Source organism: Gekko japonicus, unplaced genomic scaffold (assembly GCF_001447785.1).
Source record: "Gekko japonicus isolate JY-2015 unplaced genomic scaffold, Gekko_japonicus_V1.1 scaffold635, whole genome shotgun sequence".
In the NCBI taxonomy this organism is placed as follows: Eukaryota; Metazoa; Chordata; class Lepidosauria; order Squamata; family Gekkonidae; genus Gekko; species Gekko japonicus.
This window is the reverse complement of record NW_015161422.1, coordinates 459,004-475,917: the sequence shown is the minus strand read 5'-3', so window position 1 is coordinate 475,917 and position 16,914 is coordinate 459,004. Positions and strand designations below refer to the sequence as shown.

Genomic DNA, 16,914 nt, shown 5'->3' with positions numbered 1-16,914 from the left:
TAGGATCTTGAGCATGACCTTGCTAGCGTGTGATATGAGTGCAATTGTGCGATAGTTTGAACATTCCTTGGCATTGCCCTTCTTTGGGATTGGAATGTATACTGATCTTTTCCAATCCTGTGGCCACTGTTGCGTTTTCCAAATTTGCTGGCAAATGGAGTGCAGCACTTTAACAGCATCATCTTCTAAGACTTTGAATAGCTCAGCTGGAATACCATCACCTCCACTAGCTTTGTTGTTAGTAATGCTTTCTAAGGCCCATTTAACTTCACATTCCAGGATGTCTGGCTCGAGGTCAGTGATTATACCGTCGTGGTTGTCAAGGACATCGAGGTCTTTCTTGTATAGTTCTTCTGTGTATTCTTGCCATCTTTTCCTAATCTCTTCTGCTTCTGTTAGGTCCCTACCGTTTTTGTCCTTTATCATGGCCAGCTTTGCATGGAACGCTCCCTTGATTTCTCCAATTTTCTTGAAGAGATCTCTAGTCCTTCCCATTCTATTGTTTTCTTCTATTACTTTGCACTGTTCATTCAGGAAGGCCTCCTTATCTCTCCTTGCTGTTCTCTGGAAATCTGCGTTCAGTTGGGTAAATCTTTCCTTTTCGCCTTTGCCTTTCGCTTTCCTTCTTTCCTCTGCTATTTGTAAAGCCTCATCAGAAAGCCATTTTGCTTTCTTGCATTTCTTTTTCTTTGGTATGGTGGTGATTGCTGCCTCCTGTACAATGTCACGAACCTCCGTCCATAGTTCTTCAGGCACTCTATCTATCAAATCCAGACCCTTGAATCTATTCTTCACCTCTACTGTATATTCATCAGGGATGCGATCTAGGTCAAACCTGAATGGCCTCGTGGTTTTCCCGATTTTCTTCAGTTTAAGTCTGAATTTTGCAATGAGTAGCTCATGATCTGAACCACAGTCAGCTCCAGGTCTTGTTTTTACTGACTGGATAGAGCTTCTCCATCTTTGACTGCAAATTATATAGTCAATCTGATTTCGGTGTTGCCCATCTGGTGATGTCCATGTGTAGAGTCGCCTCTTAGGTTGTTGGAAAAGGGTGTTCGCTATGACCAGTGTGTTCTCTTGACAAAACTCTGTTAACCTTTGCCCTGCTTCATTTTGCTTTCCAAGGCCAAACTTGTCTGTTATTCCGGTTACCTTTTGACTTCCTACTTTAGCATTCCAGTCCCCTATGATGATGAGGACATCATTTTTTGGTGTTAGTTCTAGGAGGTGTTGTAGGTCTTCATAGAACCGGTCCACTTCAGCCTCTTCTGCATCAGTGGTTGGGGCATAGACTTGGATTACTGTGATGTTGAATGGTTTGCCTTGGAATCGGACCGAAATCATTCTGTCATTTTTGAGATTGTATCCCAGTACTGACTTTTGCACTCTCTTGTTGACTATAAAGGCCACTCCATTTTTTCTACGAGATTCCTGGCCACAGTAGTAGATATAATGGTCTTCTGAGTTAAGTTCGCCCATTCCTGTCCACTTAAGTTCACTGATTCCTAAGATATCGATGTTCAGTCTTGCCATCTCCTTTTTGGCCACGTCAAGCTTACCTTGATTCATAGATCTTACATTCCAGGTTCCTATGCAGTATTGTTCTTTGCAGCATCGGACTTTCCTTTCACCATCAGACACATCCACAACTGAGCATCTTTTCGGCTTTGGCCCAGCCGCTTCACTCTTTCTGGGGTTACTTGTACTTGCCCTCTGCTCTTCCTCAGTAGCATATTGGACGCCTTCCGACCTGAGGGGTTCATCTTCCGGCGTCATATCTTTTAGCCTTTTGATACTGTCCATGGGGTTTTCTTGGCAAACATACTGGAGTGGGTTGCCATTACCTTCTCCAGGGGGATCACTCTTGGTCTGAGTTTTCTGCTGTGGCCTGTCCGTCTTGGGTGGCCCTTCATGGCATAGCCCACAGCTTCATTGAACTACGCAAGCCCCCTCGCCACGACAAGGCAGTGATCCATGAGGGGGCAGCATACTGGTGCCTCTCCTCAAACCCCCCCCCATGTTTCAAAAATATTGTATCGGGGGTCCAATTCTGTGGGCCCCAGAAGAAAGTGCCCCCATCCTCCATTGTTTCCAGTGGAGGGGAATATGGTCCCTTTAAATGCCTTTTGCAAGCTGCAGCTGAACTCTGAATGCATTTAAAGGGCTTGCGGTCCCTTCTCCAGGCTGTAGCTTCACCCAGAAGGTGCTTAAAGGGACTAAAGGTAAAGGTTTCCCTTGCTCAAAAGCCAATTGAATCCGACTCTAGGGATGCGGTGCTCATCTCCGTTTTCAAGCCAAAAAGCCAGCGCTGTCCAAAGACATGACTAAACGCTGAGGTGCATGGAGTGCTGTTACCTTCCCACCGAAGCGGAACCTATTTATCTACTTGCAATTTCTTGCTTTCGAACTGCTAGGTTGGCAGGAGTTGGGGCCAGAGACAGGAGCTCACTCCATCATGCGGCACTCGGGTCTCGAACTGCCGAGCTACTGACCTTCCAGTCTGCAGTTCAGCATCTTAACCACTTGAGCCACCGCAGCCCTTGCAATCCCTTTAAACACCCTTTAATGCCAGCTTGCCTGAGTTAAGCAGCACCTGTTACAGCACTGACCTCACTCCAGCAACTTCTCATGAGCTTGTAAATAGTATTGGAGGCCTGTCTGGGTTTATACAAGCGGAGACCAGAGCTGATTTCTTCCACCACTTCAGCATTGCTCCGATTCTCGTAAGGCATTCTGCCTTCACTGAACACCTCCCACATTAACACTCCTGAAACAAAACAAGCAGAATATGTCATCATGGTAATGTTAATGTTCCTAATCCATCTTTTCCCTATAGATATCTTCAGATTTACTTTAAGGTCCCATATATTTACCGGACACCTACTGTAGAGTAATTTTTCAAATGAGAATAAATGAGAGATTTCCTATCCAACTATCCCAAACAACTTCCTAATTGTCTATTTGCCTCTGCCAATAGATTCTGTGACGTTTGTTATTGTTACTGCCACTACATGAGTGCTGGATCTCATCTGAATCACTTAAACTTTTTGTTTCAAGAGATTCAATTTTATGCATATTAATTCAGAAAAAAAAGTCCCACTTTGTTCAATGAGGGTTTACTTCTGGATGAGCATCATTGCAGTCTGTAATTTTCTGACTGGAATCAAAATCTGTCTGCTAACTGGTTGTGTCTAGGCAAAATTACCAACCAAAGTGGAATCCAGATTGAAGCAAAAAGTTTGGTTTTTCAATCGAGTGTTATTGTTTCATATGACTAGAGACAAACATACTAACCACTAGGGATCGATACAAAATGAGCAGGCAGAATGGAAATGTTTCATTTTGGTTCTGCCAAAGCCAATATTTTACTCTGACAGAAATATTAATTACAATCTAATGAATGCAATGCAAATGCCTGTCCTTTCTGTAAGTCAATTTCCTACTTAATTTGGCTAAACTGTGCTGATTCTTGGACAAGGAAACATTTTCATAACTGCTACACTTTAAAAGCATTCACAGGGGATATTCTGCCTACAATCGAAGAATAAACTAAATTATTCAATTGTCCTTGAGACGATTGCTAATAGATTCAGGCTAGTTCACATGTCCAGGATATTTTTATCTGGCTCACAATAGAGTGGATTAATAACCAATTGGAAAATGTTAAAAGAGTGGAGAATAGTAAAGAGGAAAGCATTAGATGCATGATCTTGATGTGACAGAGGAATCCCCTGATGCTGGTGTCTGCAAATGTCCACCTGTCCATGTAAAACATTGCCAGATATAGTGTAAAATAATTTGCATCCCCGAATTAGTTTTCAATATGTTTGAAAGTCTTCTTCTGCTAAAGGACAAATAGAATATAGGCTGAGCCTTCTTACCAAGTACCCAAACAAGCTAAGAAAGTCTAAGTGACTGAATGAAAATTTCCTGCTTAACAGATCTTACCAAATGACCAGACATCAGATTTGGTGCTGTACCGGCTATAGGAGAAAACCTCTGGTGCTGACCATTTGATGGCAAATTTGGTGCCCATGGAGCTTGTATACTGATCATCAAGGACATATCTGGAACAAACAATCATGGTTAGCACCACAAGTATCATAATAATTCTTGTTTTATGTTGCAAAGGCAACAAAGAAAGGCTGTAACTCAACAAGCACTACAAGCAGGAAGTTCAAAACTCATCATCTCAGATAGCGGTTAATTTTATACTATTGCTATGATGGTATAAAATTACCTGTGACAAGCCCACACACCTAAGGTTTTTGTTTTGTTTTGTTTGGTAATATTGCTCAAAATTCCAAAACATGTTTGACCTGAGATGACAATGTAAACTACCCATGTGTAAACTATGGAAATAGATGACTTTCTTATATCACCTCTTAAGCTTGGTCTATCTCTATCCATAAAGAGGGAGAAGGAGGGGTTAGAAGAAATCATAGCAAGAATGGAGCAGTTATGAGCTCCAGACCAAATGTTGGTTTTATCACCACAGTAAGCTTGGTGTTGGATGCACTTGAAAGGAGGATCAACATAAATGGAATTCCACCAGTGGAGTAGGAGTAAATGATTAGTTATGCATATGAAGTTCAGATTACCGTGACATTCCAAAATCAGATACTTTGACAACATGGCATTCTCCTACCAGACAATTCCGAGCAGCCTATACAAAACACAAGAAATAGAAGGTTATTAATTAATATGGCTCGGCATTTTGGGATATTTTTTTCAGTGTCCAAAAGTACAAGCACACACAGAGCCTTTTGAAAATTTTTCCAGAAATGCCTGTGAAAATTTACATTTACATTCCCTCTCTGTTGTCTCTCTCACTTAGTTTTGTTTGCTTTCAGTAACATCATCATTCTTTGTACTGCTTGATTCCTAATTCAAAAAAGCTTTGCCTTCACTCTCAATTGACTTTGTTTGTCCTCACTGATCACATAGCCAAGTCTCACTCACTACACAAAGTCATAATTTCATCCCATTCAATATATGATCCTCATTTGGCAGTAATTGTCCTTGTGTTACAAACATAGAAGGACTAACCAGAAGGGGAAAAAGTTTCTGAAGCAGTAGCTGTAGAGAGGGAAAACAATGGCACTAAACAGGACAGAAAACAAATGAATATTCTCAAAGTTAAAGGAAAAATTTCTCCATGCTGAAATCACCTAAAAAGTTAAATTAAAAAAAATATTTTGTACAGCCTTAATTGTTAGAAATTAAGGATTATCTGAGGTCATGTTTTCTTTTTATTCCTTCTTTAAGAGTTACTGAGTACCTTCTAAGTCAAGACATACCAGGTCTCTATGGATGACTGACACTTGTTCCAGATAAGCCATTCCTTCACATACATCTTGGCACATTCCCAAAAGGTCTTCCTTTGAGAAGCTCCCTCGCTGCTGCTTCACGTAATCACACAAACAGCCAAATTCCATGTACTCAAACACAAGGCACATTGGATCTTGTTGCATGCACACACCATGTAGCTGGACTAATTTGGGATGAGACAGTTTCCTGCCAATACAGAAGAATGGATCAGTGTTGGCATGTACAGTCTTTTGCATGAACTGATACATGTGTTAACTCAGCAGTTTTAGCAGGAAAGTAAGGGAAGGAGCAAGAAAATGAAAGTGAAAGAAGAAAGCCAGACATGTAGGCTTACTATTCCCCCACTAGGGGTGGGGATTTGCCCACTTTCAGGGCCCCCAATCCGCCGGCCCGGATCCAGCCGGTGGGGGGAACCCCACCTCCAAAGTGCTGTACTTGGGCCAACAAGCCTGGTGCGATGACATCACCCAGAGGTGATGTCATTGTGCACGGCACAGTGTGGGAGAACACTCTATTGTTTGAGGGAAAACTCTATGGTTTTTCCTCGAATGATAGAGGCCCCGCCCACGTGCCCTGTGCAATGACATCACTTCTGGGTGATGTCAAACATATAAACCAAGAAAAAAAAGTGGGGGGGGGGGACTCAACCCAAGATATGGCTGTGATATATGAGGGTCAAGCTAACAAAATAAGTTATTATAAAAATACAAATATTTATTACGGTGTACACATTAGTAAAAGATAAAATAGGTTAAAAGAAATGATCCAAATATCAGACTCTTAAAACTTTTTACACACAGAGCTGAAAGTTTTATATATACAATTGATGGGTATATCTTATGACCAGTAGACCTGACAACCTTACACACGTGGGATGGTCTATATATTGTCTATATATTCCTATGCCATTTCAAATTACATCCTATCTGTACCTTGTATGACTTTTGAAAAGTAAAATCAATTGCCCACTTTTTAGGTACGTAAGTAAAACACCCCTGACTTTCCCCTTATTCTCCATAAAGCGAAAGCTAAAGCAGGACAGGTAGTTAAAACTAACCTACTATTATTTATGTGTTTGCGTAAAGTGCCATAAAGTCACAGCTGACTTATGGCAACTGGAGCCAGGGGCTTTCAAAGCAGGTGAGAAGCAGAGGTGGTTTGCCATTGTTTTCCTCTGCAAGAGTCTTCCTTGGTGGCCCCTGTTCCAACTACTGACCCTGTTTGGCTTCCAAGATCTGATGAGATTGGGCTACACCATGCCATCTTCACTCCTTTCCGAACAAATATTAGATATAAAATGTTTTTTTTCTAAAGCAATGCATTATTCTACTGAACCGTAATTCAGTCATCTCTTTCCTATAAAGCAGAGGTTCCCAAACTCTGGCCCCTGCCACACGGCAGGGAAACCACGAGGCAAAAGCGCGGCTAATAGAGCCGCTCCAACGTTGAGACGCTGCGGCGGGATCCCACGGATCCCCTGGCCGCAGCGCCTCTTCTCCCCGGCAAGAGCAGACGCCGGGGAGGACGAGCCCGATGGGAGGGGGAGGCTGCTGAACTGCGCATGCCCGAGCATGCGCAGTACGGCCGGGGGGCTCCCCAGATGTTGAGGTGGGATCGCGTCCGTTTGCTCCGCCCCTGTTCCGTCCCGCTCCCGTCCCAAATGGGCTCGTATGAACGGGGCCTTATTTGGCCTACCGCCCCCTTTTCAGAAAACAAAAATTACTCAGCGCCCCCCTGGATATCTACCTTCAAGAAGTGGACAAAAAGATGCGGGGACAAATTTGCACATGGAAAAGAAACATGTTGTTGTAAGTAAAGAAAGATGTTGTTGGCCTGAAGCCAGAGCCCAGCAGCAACACCAGTCTTACAAGGCTGTGATTGGCTGTGGGGACCCCTCTCCACCTCCACCGCCCTGATCCCAGGGAAGACCAGGAGAAGGCAGGAAAAGGCTGCTTTAGATAGGTTCTGGACTCTTCTTTGTTTATGTTTCCACCGTCCCCTTATTTTTATTCAACGCCCACCAATTGAACCCAAGGCTCCTACTGCCCACCTGGATCGTTCCAGCACCCCCCAGGGCTCGATATTGCCCAGTTTGGGAACCAGTGCTATAAAGGATTGATGTATTGCTTCATAGGTAAAGCTCGAAAGCCAGTTGAATCTGACTCTAGGGTGGTGGAGCTCATCTCCGTTTCCAAGCAAAAATGCCAGCGGTGTCTGAAGATATCTCTGTGGTCATGTGGCCAGCATGACTAGATGCCGAGGTGCACAGAATGCTGTTACCTTCCCTCCGAAGTGGTATCTATTTATCTACTTGCAATTTCTTGCTTTCGAACTGCTAGGTTGGCAGGAGCTGGGACCATGATGGGAGCTCACTCCATCACACGGCACTAGGGTCTCGAACTGCCGAACTACTGACCTTCCGGTCTGCAGTTCAGTGTCTTAACCTCTGAGCCACCACTCATTTGTACACTGTGAGTTGGATACCATCTAAATTTCAAGTATGGAAGCACGACTTTCCCACCTCCCCTATTTCCACTGCAGTTTGAAATGCCCCTGAAATATAGTTCTTGAGGGGTGGGGGACTCCCCAGGAGCAGTGTGGGGGAGTATCTGAAGGGCTGTAGCAGCAGGGGGAGAAACTGTGAAAATTGCCTTCCCCCATCACACGTGCAGACCTTTTCCATGGGATCCAACCCAGGACTACTCTTCTTTTTGGCTGAAGAGGATCTCTGCATAAAAGAAATACTTGTGTACAAATCTTACTATGTAAAATATAAGTATCAGCTTTCTCTGTGTCTCTTGGGATCATGTATAAATTACTCTATCTCAGGGAATGTTGTCCAAGTAGTTATACAAATGATGTAGTTATGATTTCAGTTGACATACTTTCACTGAAATGGTTACCAGTTATATCAGAGTATTTTTCCTGTATTCTTTTGGAGCTCGTTTAGCATCAAGGCCACAGTGGATTCTTAGTTTGAGTCTGACAACTAATCTAGGTATTTCAATAGTATGAAATTAGTTGCAACTTTCAACCAGCTAGGACAAATTCCAAACATTCAAAATAACTGGTTATTTTAAATTGTGGGTTTTTCATTTGCTTCTAGCCTCTAATCCTTTAGGAAATGATGTCCTATTTTCAATTGTTTTCTCCCAACCATGACAACTAGAAACATACTGTTGAGAACAGTAGCAGAAATTCTTAGGATTTAAAAAAGTCCTTGAGCCAAACAAAGAGAGTCTCTTTATGTTGGCTGTAGACCCTTCATCCCTGTATTTCAGTGTTACCTTTTACTGTGTACTGGTCAATGACTGTAATAAATTTACTTACTTACTTACTTATTAGTGTTACCTAATATTAAAAAGGATAGAGTACAGATCTGCTACCAACCTAAACATCTTGCAAATATCCTCGCTTTTTGTCATTCATTTATGCACATGAACATAAATAAAGTACAAAGGATAACTCTTGTTCTTCTGATAAATGTTAGTTTCACCAGAGGCACTAAGGAATATGCACAGCTTCCCAGGTTGTCCTTGAAGCAAAATCCAATACAGTGGAGAAAGAGAAGCACTAGAAGATCATTATGATTCTGATTATAGAACTTACTGAGAAGTTTACAGTAGCTGGACCATGCTTAGAGTTCAAAAGCCACACAACTGAACAACTCCATGCTGAAGTAAATGGTGGTACCTAAATGTCAGGTATCATTAGGTTCACTCAGCATTGTTCTCCAAAGACATGACACAATGCTGTTAACCTAAGTGGAGTTTTGTGTTGCTTACATCATGACTTGGGCCTCTTCAATAAAGTCCTCTTTTGACATTGCTCCTGTACGGATAGTCTTTATGGCCACCTTCATCTGCTGAAGCCAGGAGCCAAGATGAACTACCCCAAATTCACCGACACCAATTTCCTGCTCAAAAGTAAGTTCCTGAGGGTCTATCATCCATTTTCCTAGGAAGGAAAAGCAAAAAACCCAAAAAAACACTTTAAATCATGATTACTACTTTTAGGAAGGAAAAAAGAGAGAGTACAACAGTGGTCTTATCTATATTTACCAGTAGTTACAATGAGTGCTTACTTGTTTAGTTATTTAACCTTTTACTGATAAGAATGTGGTTAGCTTCAGAGAGCACTTCAGCACTTTGTATTTGGAGGTCTTAGCATAATACTAATGGTTAGTAGGTCCCCAGTTGCTACCCCTTTTGAAATGTTGAGACATAAGGCGTTTTGAGATTAGATTTACATTAGTTCACTGAGATTACCTCCTATTTCACCAATGGTGTTAGGGTTCAAAAGGACTAATTCAGGGTTTGGAAATGAATTTTCTCAGGCTGAGTTCTCTTTGCTTATAATATTAATCACGACTTGTTTGTTCAAGTAATCTAGAACTACAGAACAAACAATAATGATAATTATTGTATGGCATTATGTGTTGTATAGCCAGGAGATCCTAAGATGGTCTGGCAGCCTAAAATTCTAGCTCTTTTTAGCATTATGCAGCACTAGGTGGTGCACTAGACTTGTTATTTTGGGCTGAGAGAGTTCTGAAAGAGCTGTGACTGACCCAAAGTCACCCAGCTGACTTCAAGTGGAGGAGTGCGAAACTGAACCCAGTTCTCCAGATTAGAGTCTGTCACTCTTAACCATTCCACCACGCTGGCTCTCTACAGAGACCAAGTATTGCAGTGCAATTCTAAAAGAGCAGTGGATTTAGAAGGGTGTAGCTCTGTTTATGATTGCATTGAACATCTCTAAAGTTGTTTATGGGAAACAAAACAAGGTATGAATTGTATAGGTTGACCTGTGAATGACTGGATGCTGATCTGGGCTTTTTGATATCTTCCACCTCTCTAATTCTGTCCTACAATCTTAAGAACAGTATTAAATCCCCATCGGGACAGATCAGTGGAAGGAATAATTTAATCACTCCACAATCCCTTAGACTGTTTGATTTATTCTTCTTGTACCTGAATAATAAGTACAGTTAGATCTATCTAATCAAGGTGGCTTACCATAGCTTAGACCAGCAGTCACAGGGGCTTTTTCTCTCCAGGAGCAAACAGCATACCGCAAACGAGTTACAAGTCCTGTATTCCCAAGATCAATACAAGAAGGGGAAAGAGGTGGCAGATAAAGCAGGTAGAGAAAGAACTCGTTGGCAGTCCATGAAATTGCTGAGCAGTTGGGTTAGAACAAATAAAAGGAAGTACTTCTTCACCCAAAGAGTGAGTAACACATGGAATTCACTGCCACAGGTGGTGGCAGATGGCTTCAAGAGGGAATTGGATAAACATATGGAGCAGAGGTCCATCAGTGGCTTTTAGCCACAGGGTATTGATAGGAACTCTGTATTCTTGGTGCTTGGGGGGTGGGCAAGAGTGGGAGAGCTTCTAGTGTCCTGGCCACACTGGTGGACCTCCTGATGGCAGCTGCTATTTTTGGCCACTGTGTGACAAGAGTGTTGGACTGGATGGGCCATTGGCCTGATCCAACATTGGCTTCTTATGTTAGCAGCATGCTAATTTCCCTGAAATTCTTCCTATTTGAACACGAGATCTTCCATAAAACATTCAGATAGTAAGGCTTTCTGCTGCACAGATATGGAGCCTTCCTATTCACCCTAGTATAACATCTAAAATTATTTTTCCTGATAATGTAAGGACTACCAGGGGTCATTTCCTGCGGGAGCGTACAGGAATGGAGCTCCGGCAGTAAGGAGCCCAGGGGGCGGGCACATGCAACAAGCCCCGCCCCTGCTCCCAGCAGCTCTCAGTCGGCCACGAGGAGCAAGCAGCAGCCAGATACCAGAAAACTTGCCGCGCCCCCCCCCCCCGCCTTCAGGTACAAGCTCTCGCTCCTCTGTGAGGGCAGATCTGCGCATCCTCCCCCCAGCTAGCAATCCAAAACAGTCCAGTGGCACCTTTAAGACCAAGTTTTATTCAGTTACAAGCTCTCCCTCCTCTGCGAGGACAGATCTGCACGTTCCCCCCTCCCAATAGCTAGCAGTCCAAAACAGTGCATTGGAGCCTGAGTCGTGGGTGTTGCCTTCTGACACACTTCCGGTGATGTCAGGGGGTGTGATATATGCTAATGAGTTATGCTAATAAGTTATGCTAATGAGCTCCTGCACCACTTTTTCTATGAAATGACCCCTGAGGACTACCATATTTATTCTGCTTGTCCCACCCTTATAGAGACCTGCAGTGCTCAGGAGGAGTTTGATAATCTGCAAATAAGCCTTAAAGCATGTATTTTCTCTCTACACCCATCCTCCTCTTCTTTCATTTAGCATGCAGCTGGATGAAGAATTCTAGGAAACCCTGGAATTGTGATATTTTGGTTAGCCCTAATAAAACAATATTGCACTACTGTTGTTCTTGGATGTCTGTTCTAAGTAACCTCAAATGATACATCATGGAGCATATGTAGTAAAGAGTTTAACAGAGACCACAGGCAATCATTCACATAAACTTTTAAAGGAAACACCTTTTTCACAGTCAGTTTTTCAGCTAACCTTCTTCAGATTATATTCCATGATCTTCTGGCTTCCTACAAAACACTGTTCATTTTCATAGTAGTTGAATAGGTAATAAGGATAAATGTTAACTGGCTATTTATTTTGAGACACTTTTATTTTTGAAGAAACTTTGAGTTATTTCAAACTTGTTTCCCCCCCTCGTTTTCACTTTCCCTGCTTCTACTTACCTCCTGCATTGTGGTGGTGATAGTTGATCATTTCTGGGATAGAGTCAAAGACGTACTTTTCTGCCAGGTAATACCTCTTGGGGCTGTCACATGTCTCCTTGATGTGATAATGCTTTATAACTGGGTTGTTCTGATTGCTAAAAAAAATTAATGCGTTCAAATATGTGTAGAGACAGCTAAAGCTCAAGGTAGGGCAGAGGAGCAAACTACTAAGCATCAATAGAACTTGGGGCACACAGTGGAGGTGTGTTACAAACCATACGTCTGAGACGACAACGCCAAATTAATGGCCTCCACAGTCTCTATCTACCTCAAGCATAATAAACCCATTTTACTTCCTTCTTCTATTTCTGTTGGAATACATACACTTCATAAAGTCTGGAGTAGATGGATTTGATAACTTTTCAAAAACATGATGTGCCCTTCACTTTCTCTTTTCTTCATCTCACTTCACCTCACCATGAGAGACTCAGTCTTACCCTAGAGAGGGGTAAGAGAGGGGAGGGCAACACTGTTGTAAGAATTACGGATGCACCCCATTCCTTTTCATAATAGAAATTAATGGGGGGGGGGGGACCACCAAACAAATGAGAAACCAATGAAAAACTCCATTTATTTTGTTTCCCATTAGTTTTGCTATTGCAATACAAAGCAGTGCAGTGGAGGCACTTTGCTTTGAGTACATTGGCTGGCACATCAGAAAAGTTACAAGAGTGAGAGTGGAAAGCTCTCCAGTCTGCAACAGTGACACGTCTGACCAAGGGGAAGTAAATAGGATATACCAACTTTTAAAATTGTGTCTAAAATCGGCATCCTTTGTTTTATCTAGCTGAAAATTGGCCAGTGTAATGGCCTGACATAGCAGCAGAATACTTGAAAACTGCATGTCATTTGGATGTAAAACAGGAATGTTATGGGGAGGGGAAGACTGGCTGGTTTCCCATTAACATCAGTGGGAAACTGAAAGGAATTACAAAAAATGAAATATGAAACAAACATAATTAGAATGAATGAAAATCCATACAAATGGGATCTTTAAAATGAAAAAGGAGACACATTTTTTCTTTCAAGCACACCTCTAGTAATACCCATGTCAGGAGCCATTTCCACGTGATCTCAGGGATCCTGCATTACCAGAATGGTACGGCAAGGAGCCTCGCAGCTGCAGCTCCCACACCACTGATGTAATGTCAAAATAGGCCGTCAGCAGAATGCCATAGGAATGTGACTGGCTTCTATGACCACCACCAATATTCCTCCCCTACCCATAATCATTCATACATTTCTCACTTCATAAAATATTTTATTGCTATCAGGCCATTGAATCAAAATTATTTTCAGAAAAGGCATCTTTTTTATGCTGAGAGTTGAACAGAAGTGAAAGTGAAAAATAACAAGCTTATGGAAATTAGTCATTTTGGCTGATGCTAAAGTTCTTCTAGAAAATATTCATGGAAATATATAGGCTGTCCATCCAGGAAAGTAGGGCTAACAGTACGTTTTGATATACGTGTACAGCTTGGCCTCCAGACTTTCAGCCCAGTCATAAACATGTGTACTAGGATGTAAGTTGCCACTGAGTTGCCAAAAGTTATGTCTCAAATAAAAATTATGTGAATTTTGTCCAATCAAATTTACAAATGCTTATCAACAAACCTATTCTTTTCAATGTGCCATAGAAAAAAGTTTTTTTTTTTTTTGCAAATGAAACCTCATCTTGCAGGAACATTTTCCTCATGCTGAAAATAAATATGTTAAAATATACACATATTTTCACAATTCATCTACATGTTTTGGAGCGGAGCAAAGAAACTTTCTGTTGTTTGGATCCAAGTTTGCAGGGAACAGAAGGGGATTTCCATTCATCCAAGAAGTGGAGGTGATTTCCAACAATCCCCTCAACCCACTACAGCCCCCAAACTGTAGTCAAGGCTGGTCCCCCATAACCTCACTGGATACAAAAAAATATGACAAGGGGAGGCAATAAATATTTGTTTTATGAGCAGAGCTCAGCTCATGATTCTTTGGATCTTAAGTATAATCTTATGTAACATAAGGTATCTTCTTGAAAATATCGTCAAATAACTGAATCAACACCTCAGAGCTCTTGTGAAGACAGAGACTGTATATGTGCCTGGGTGCCTTGAGTCTCTCACCATGAAGGCTCCTTCCTTAGCCTGAAAACAGAAAGGAATGGAATTTGTCAGAATAAATGCAATGATATTGTAGCTTTGTCTCTACAAAGAGTATTTTTAAAGTATGAAATCACTTCACATCCTCTTGGTGAATGTCATAGTGAACCATGAGTTACAATATGAACTATTCTTTATAAGAAGAAGAAGCTCAGGAGATGCTAATCTCAGAAAGAAGGAAAAGATGGAGGGGAATTTCACATTACCCTTTTAAAACCGTTATTGTACCATCATGGACTAAATCGGTACAGGGACAGCCGTTTCACGCAGCCTTTCCCTTCCAGTAAGGAGCCGTCTCTGAAGCAGTTTGTCATTTCAAACTGCGCCGCTTTCTTTTCCTGCCATTCCCCCCCCCCCAGGTGCGTACAATCTCCCTGACAGGGTTTAAAAAACAACAACATTCTGTTAGGAGCGCCATGGCGCTGAATCAGGACTACAAATCAGCACCATAGTGACCCCATTGAGATGCCTAGACTCCATTTAGATACACTGACATTCGCTACTGCTGTCCCCTGGAAACAAGGAGCTCACTGGATACAGAATTCAAGTGTGGGGGGTGGGGACTGGACAGTTTTGAAACCCAGGTAGCAGGCTAGTCTGGTGCTTTTTAATTCATCAAAGCCCAAACTAGTAAAGCACCTCCTCCTCCTCCTTTTTCATGCTGTCCTGGTACATTTGTGCTCATTGCTATTTTCAGTGATTTAATCTTTAAACAGACATGATAAATACAATGTCTGAGATACAGTAGCAAATGTCAGTGTATTTAAATAGAGTCCCGGGATCTCAATGGGGTCACTATGGCACTGAATTGTACTCCTGCTGTAGCGCCATAGCGCTCCCAATAGAACATTTTTTTTAAAGGATGATCACATGTGGGGAGAAAAAGGGTGTGAAAAGAACTATCATAGTAGGAAGCACTACAGGGGCATTTTACATAGCACCCTATAGTGCTTCAGAAGCGGTAGAAGGAATTAAAAACCACTTGGAAGCAGTTTGTAGTAAAAATGCTTCAGCCACGCTTCCCAAACAGGACAGAAGCATTTCTGTATGAAAGGGTAAATATATTCCATCAGAGAACCATTACTAAAACAGTTATGTCTGAAATGACAGACAGAAACCGTTAGTGAACAGTTCCTGAAATGGAATATATAGGCCGTCTGAAATTCCTCTTTGAAGTAGTTTCCTTGCATTAAACATTCAGTTTTTCTCTGACCTGGACAAGTACTGAATTCTCACATCTGGATCCTACATCTGGATTCTGACTATTCTCTAAGGAACTAGGGAGAGCATACATGTAAGTTTTCTCCTTGTTTTATCCTCTCAACAACACTGTGAGGTTGTTTAGGATAAGAGTTAGTTACAGGTCCAGTGACCTTTGTGGCAGCACTCTGTACCTCACTGGCTTTGTGAATCTGAAATCTACCAGGAGTCAATTTCCTTAATATATTTAGCTTCTATGGATTTCAAGTTTAATTATATCATCAAATTATTTGTTGTTGTTCAGTCGCACAGTCGAGTCTGACTCTTCGCGACCCCATGGACCACATCACGCCAGGCCCTCCTGTCTTCTGTCTTGTGCCGGAGTTTGCTTAATTTCATGTTCGTTGCCTCAATAACACTGTCTAACCATCTCATCCTTTGCCGTCCCCGTCTTCTTTGACCTTCAATCTTTCCCAGCATCAGGGTCTTCTCCAGCGAGTGTTCCCTTCTCATTTGGTGGCCAAAGTATCTGAGCTTCATCTTTAGTATCTGGCCTTCCAGGGAACAGTCAGGATTGATTTCTTTTAGGATTGACAATTTATTTGTTTATTTATATTTATTTATCTATTTATATTTGGATTTATATCCCGCCCTACCCCAAAGGTTCAGGGCGGCTGACAAGGGCACCATGTGCCAATGTTACAGCAATAAACACATAATTTAAAAACAATAAATTACAATAAAATACAGTAACAAATTTGATCTTCTTGCAGTCCAGGGGACTCTCAAGAGTCTTCTCCAGTACCACATCAAGTTATTACCAAACATCATTTAGCCAGTAGGATTCTGAGCTCTGTTTCTGGTAGGAGAAGTCTATCTCTGGGTTCAGAAAGAGTAAGGGGGCTGGTGTGATGTGGTGGTTAGAGTGTCAGACTAGGACCTGGAACAGCCAGGTTCAAATTCCCCACTCAGACATGAAAGGCCTCCGGACACACTCTCAAGACCAGGGGTGGCCAAACTGCAGCTCGGGAGCCATACGTGGCTCTTTCACACAGCCTCATTTAATGTTAATAAAAAGCAAATTTGCATATTTTTCAATAAAAAATGTGTGATATTTGTTCATGTCTTGCGACTCTCAAATATATGACGTTTCTTCTATGTGGCTGTTACGTTAAGCAAGTTTGGCCACCCCTGCTCAAGACTAACCTACCCTTACACAGTGGTTGTGAGGACTAAGTGGAGAAGGGTCCCCAGTCAGGGGGGAAAGTGGGATATAAATAATAAATAAATAAGATGCCCCAAATATCAGCTTTGTCTAGATGCCCCAAAGTAATATTAAAAACCTTTGAAAATAGTGATTTGACAAGCTTTGTAAAAAGCACACTCAAAATCAAACCAAGTGACTATTAGCCAAGCACCTGTTAGTAAGGACAAAACCAATTCCCACCAGGGCTAGTAGCCATTGAGGGTGGTGGTG

The 16,914-nt window shown here is 42.0% G+C and overlaps 1 protein-coding gene across 1 annotated transcript in view; it reads right to left on the bottom strand.

Annotated features, from left to right (window-relative positions):
• The window catches only part of ITK (IL2-inducible T-cell kinase), a 59,008-nt gene that overhangs the window by 2,561 nt on the left and 39,533 nt on the right, over positions 1-16,914 (bottom strand). Inside the window, exons 9-16 of the mRNA XM_015428316.1 lie at positions 14,143-14,222; positions 12,046-12,182; positions 10,353-10,427; positions 9,120-9,291; positions 5,304-5,520; positions 4,605-4,669; positions 3,952-4,070; positions 2,613-2,770 (exon numbers count right to left, since the gene is read on the bottom strand). Coding sequence (XP_015283802.1) covers positions 2,613-2,770; positions 3,952-4,070; positions 4,605-4,669; positions 5,304-5,520; positions 9,120-9,291; positions 10,353-10,427; positions 12,046-12,182; positions 14,143-14,222 — 1,023 coding nt within the window. The remainder of the gene's footprint in view (positions 1-2,612; positions 2,771-3,951; positions 4,071-4,604; positions 4,670-5,303; positions 5,521-9,119; positions 9,292-10,352; positions 10,428-12,045; positions 12,183-14,142; positions 14,223-16,914) is intronic.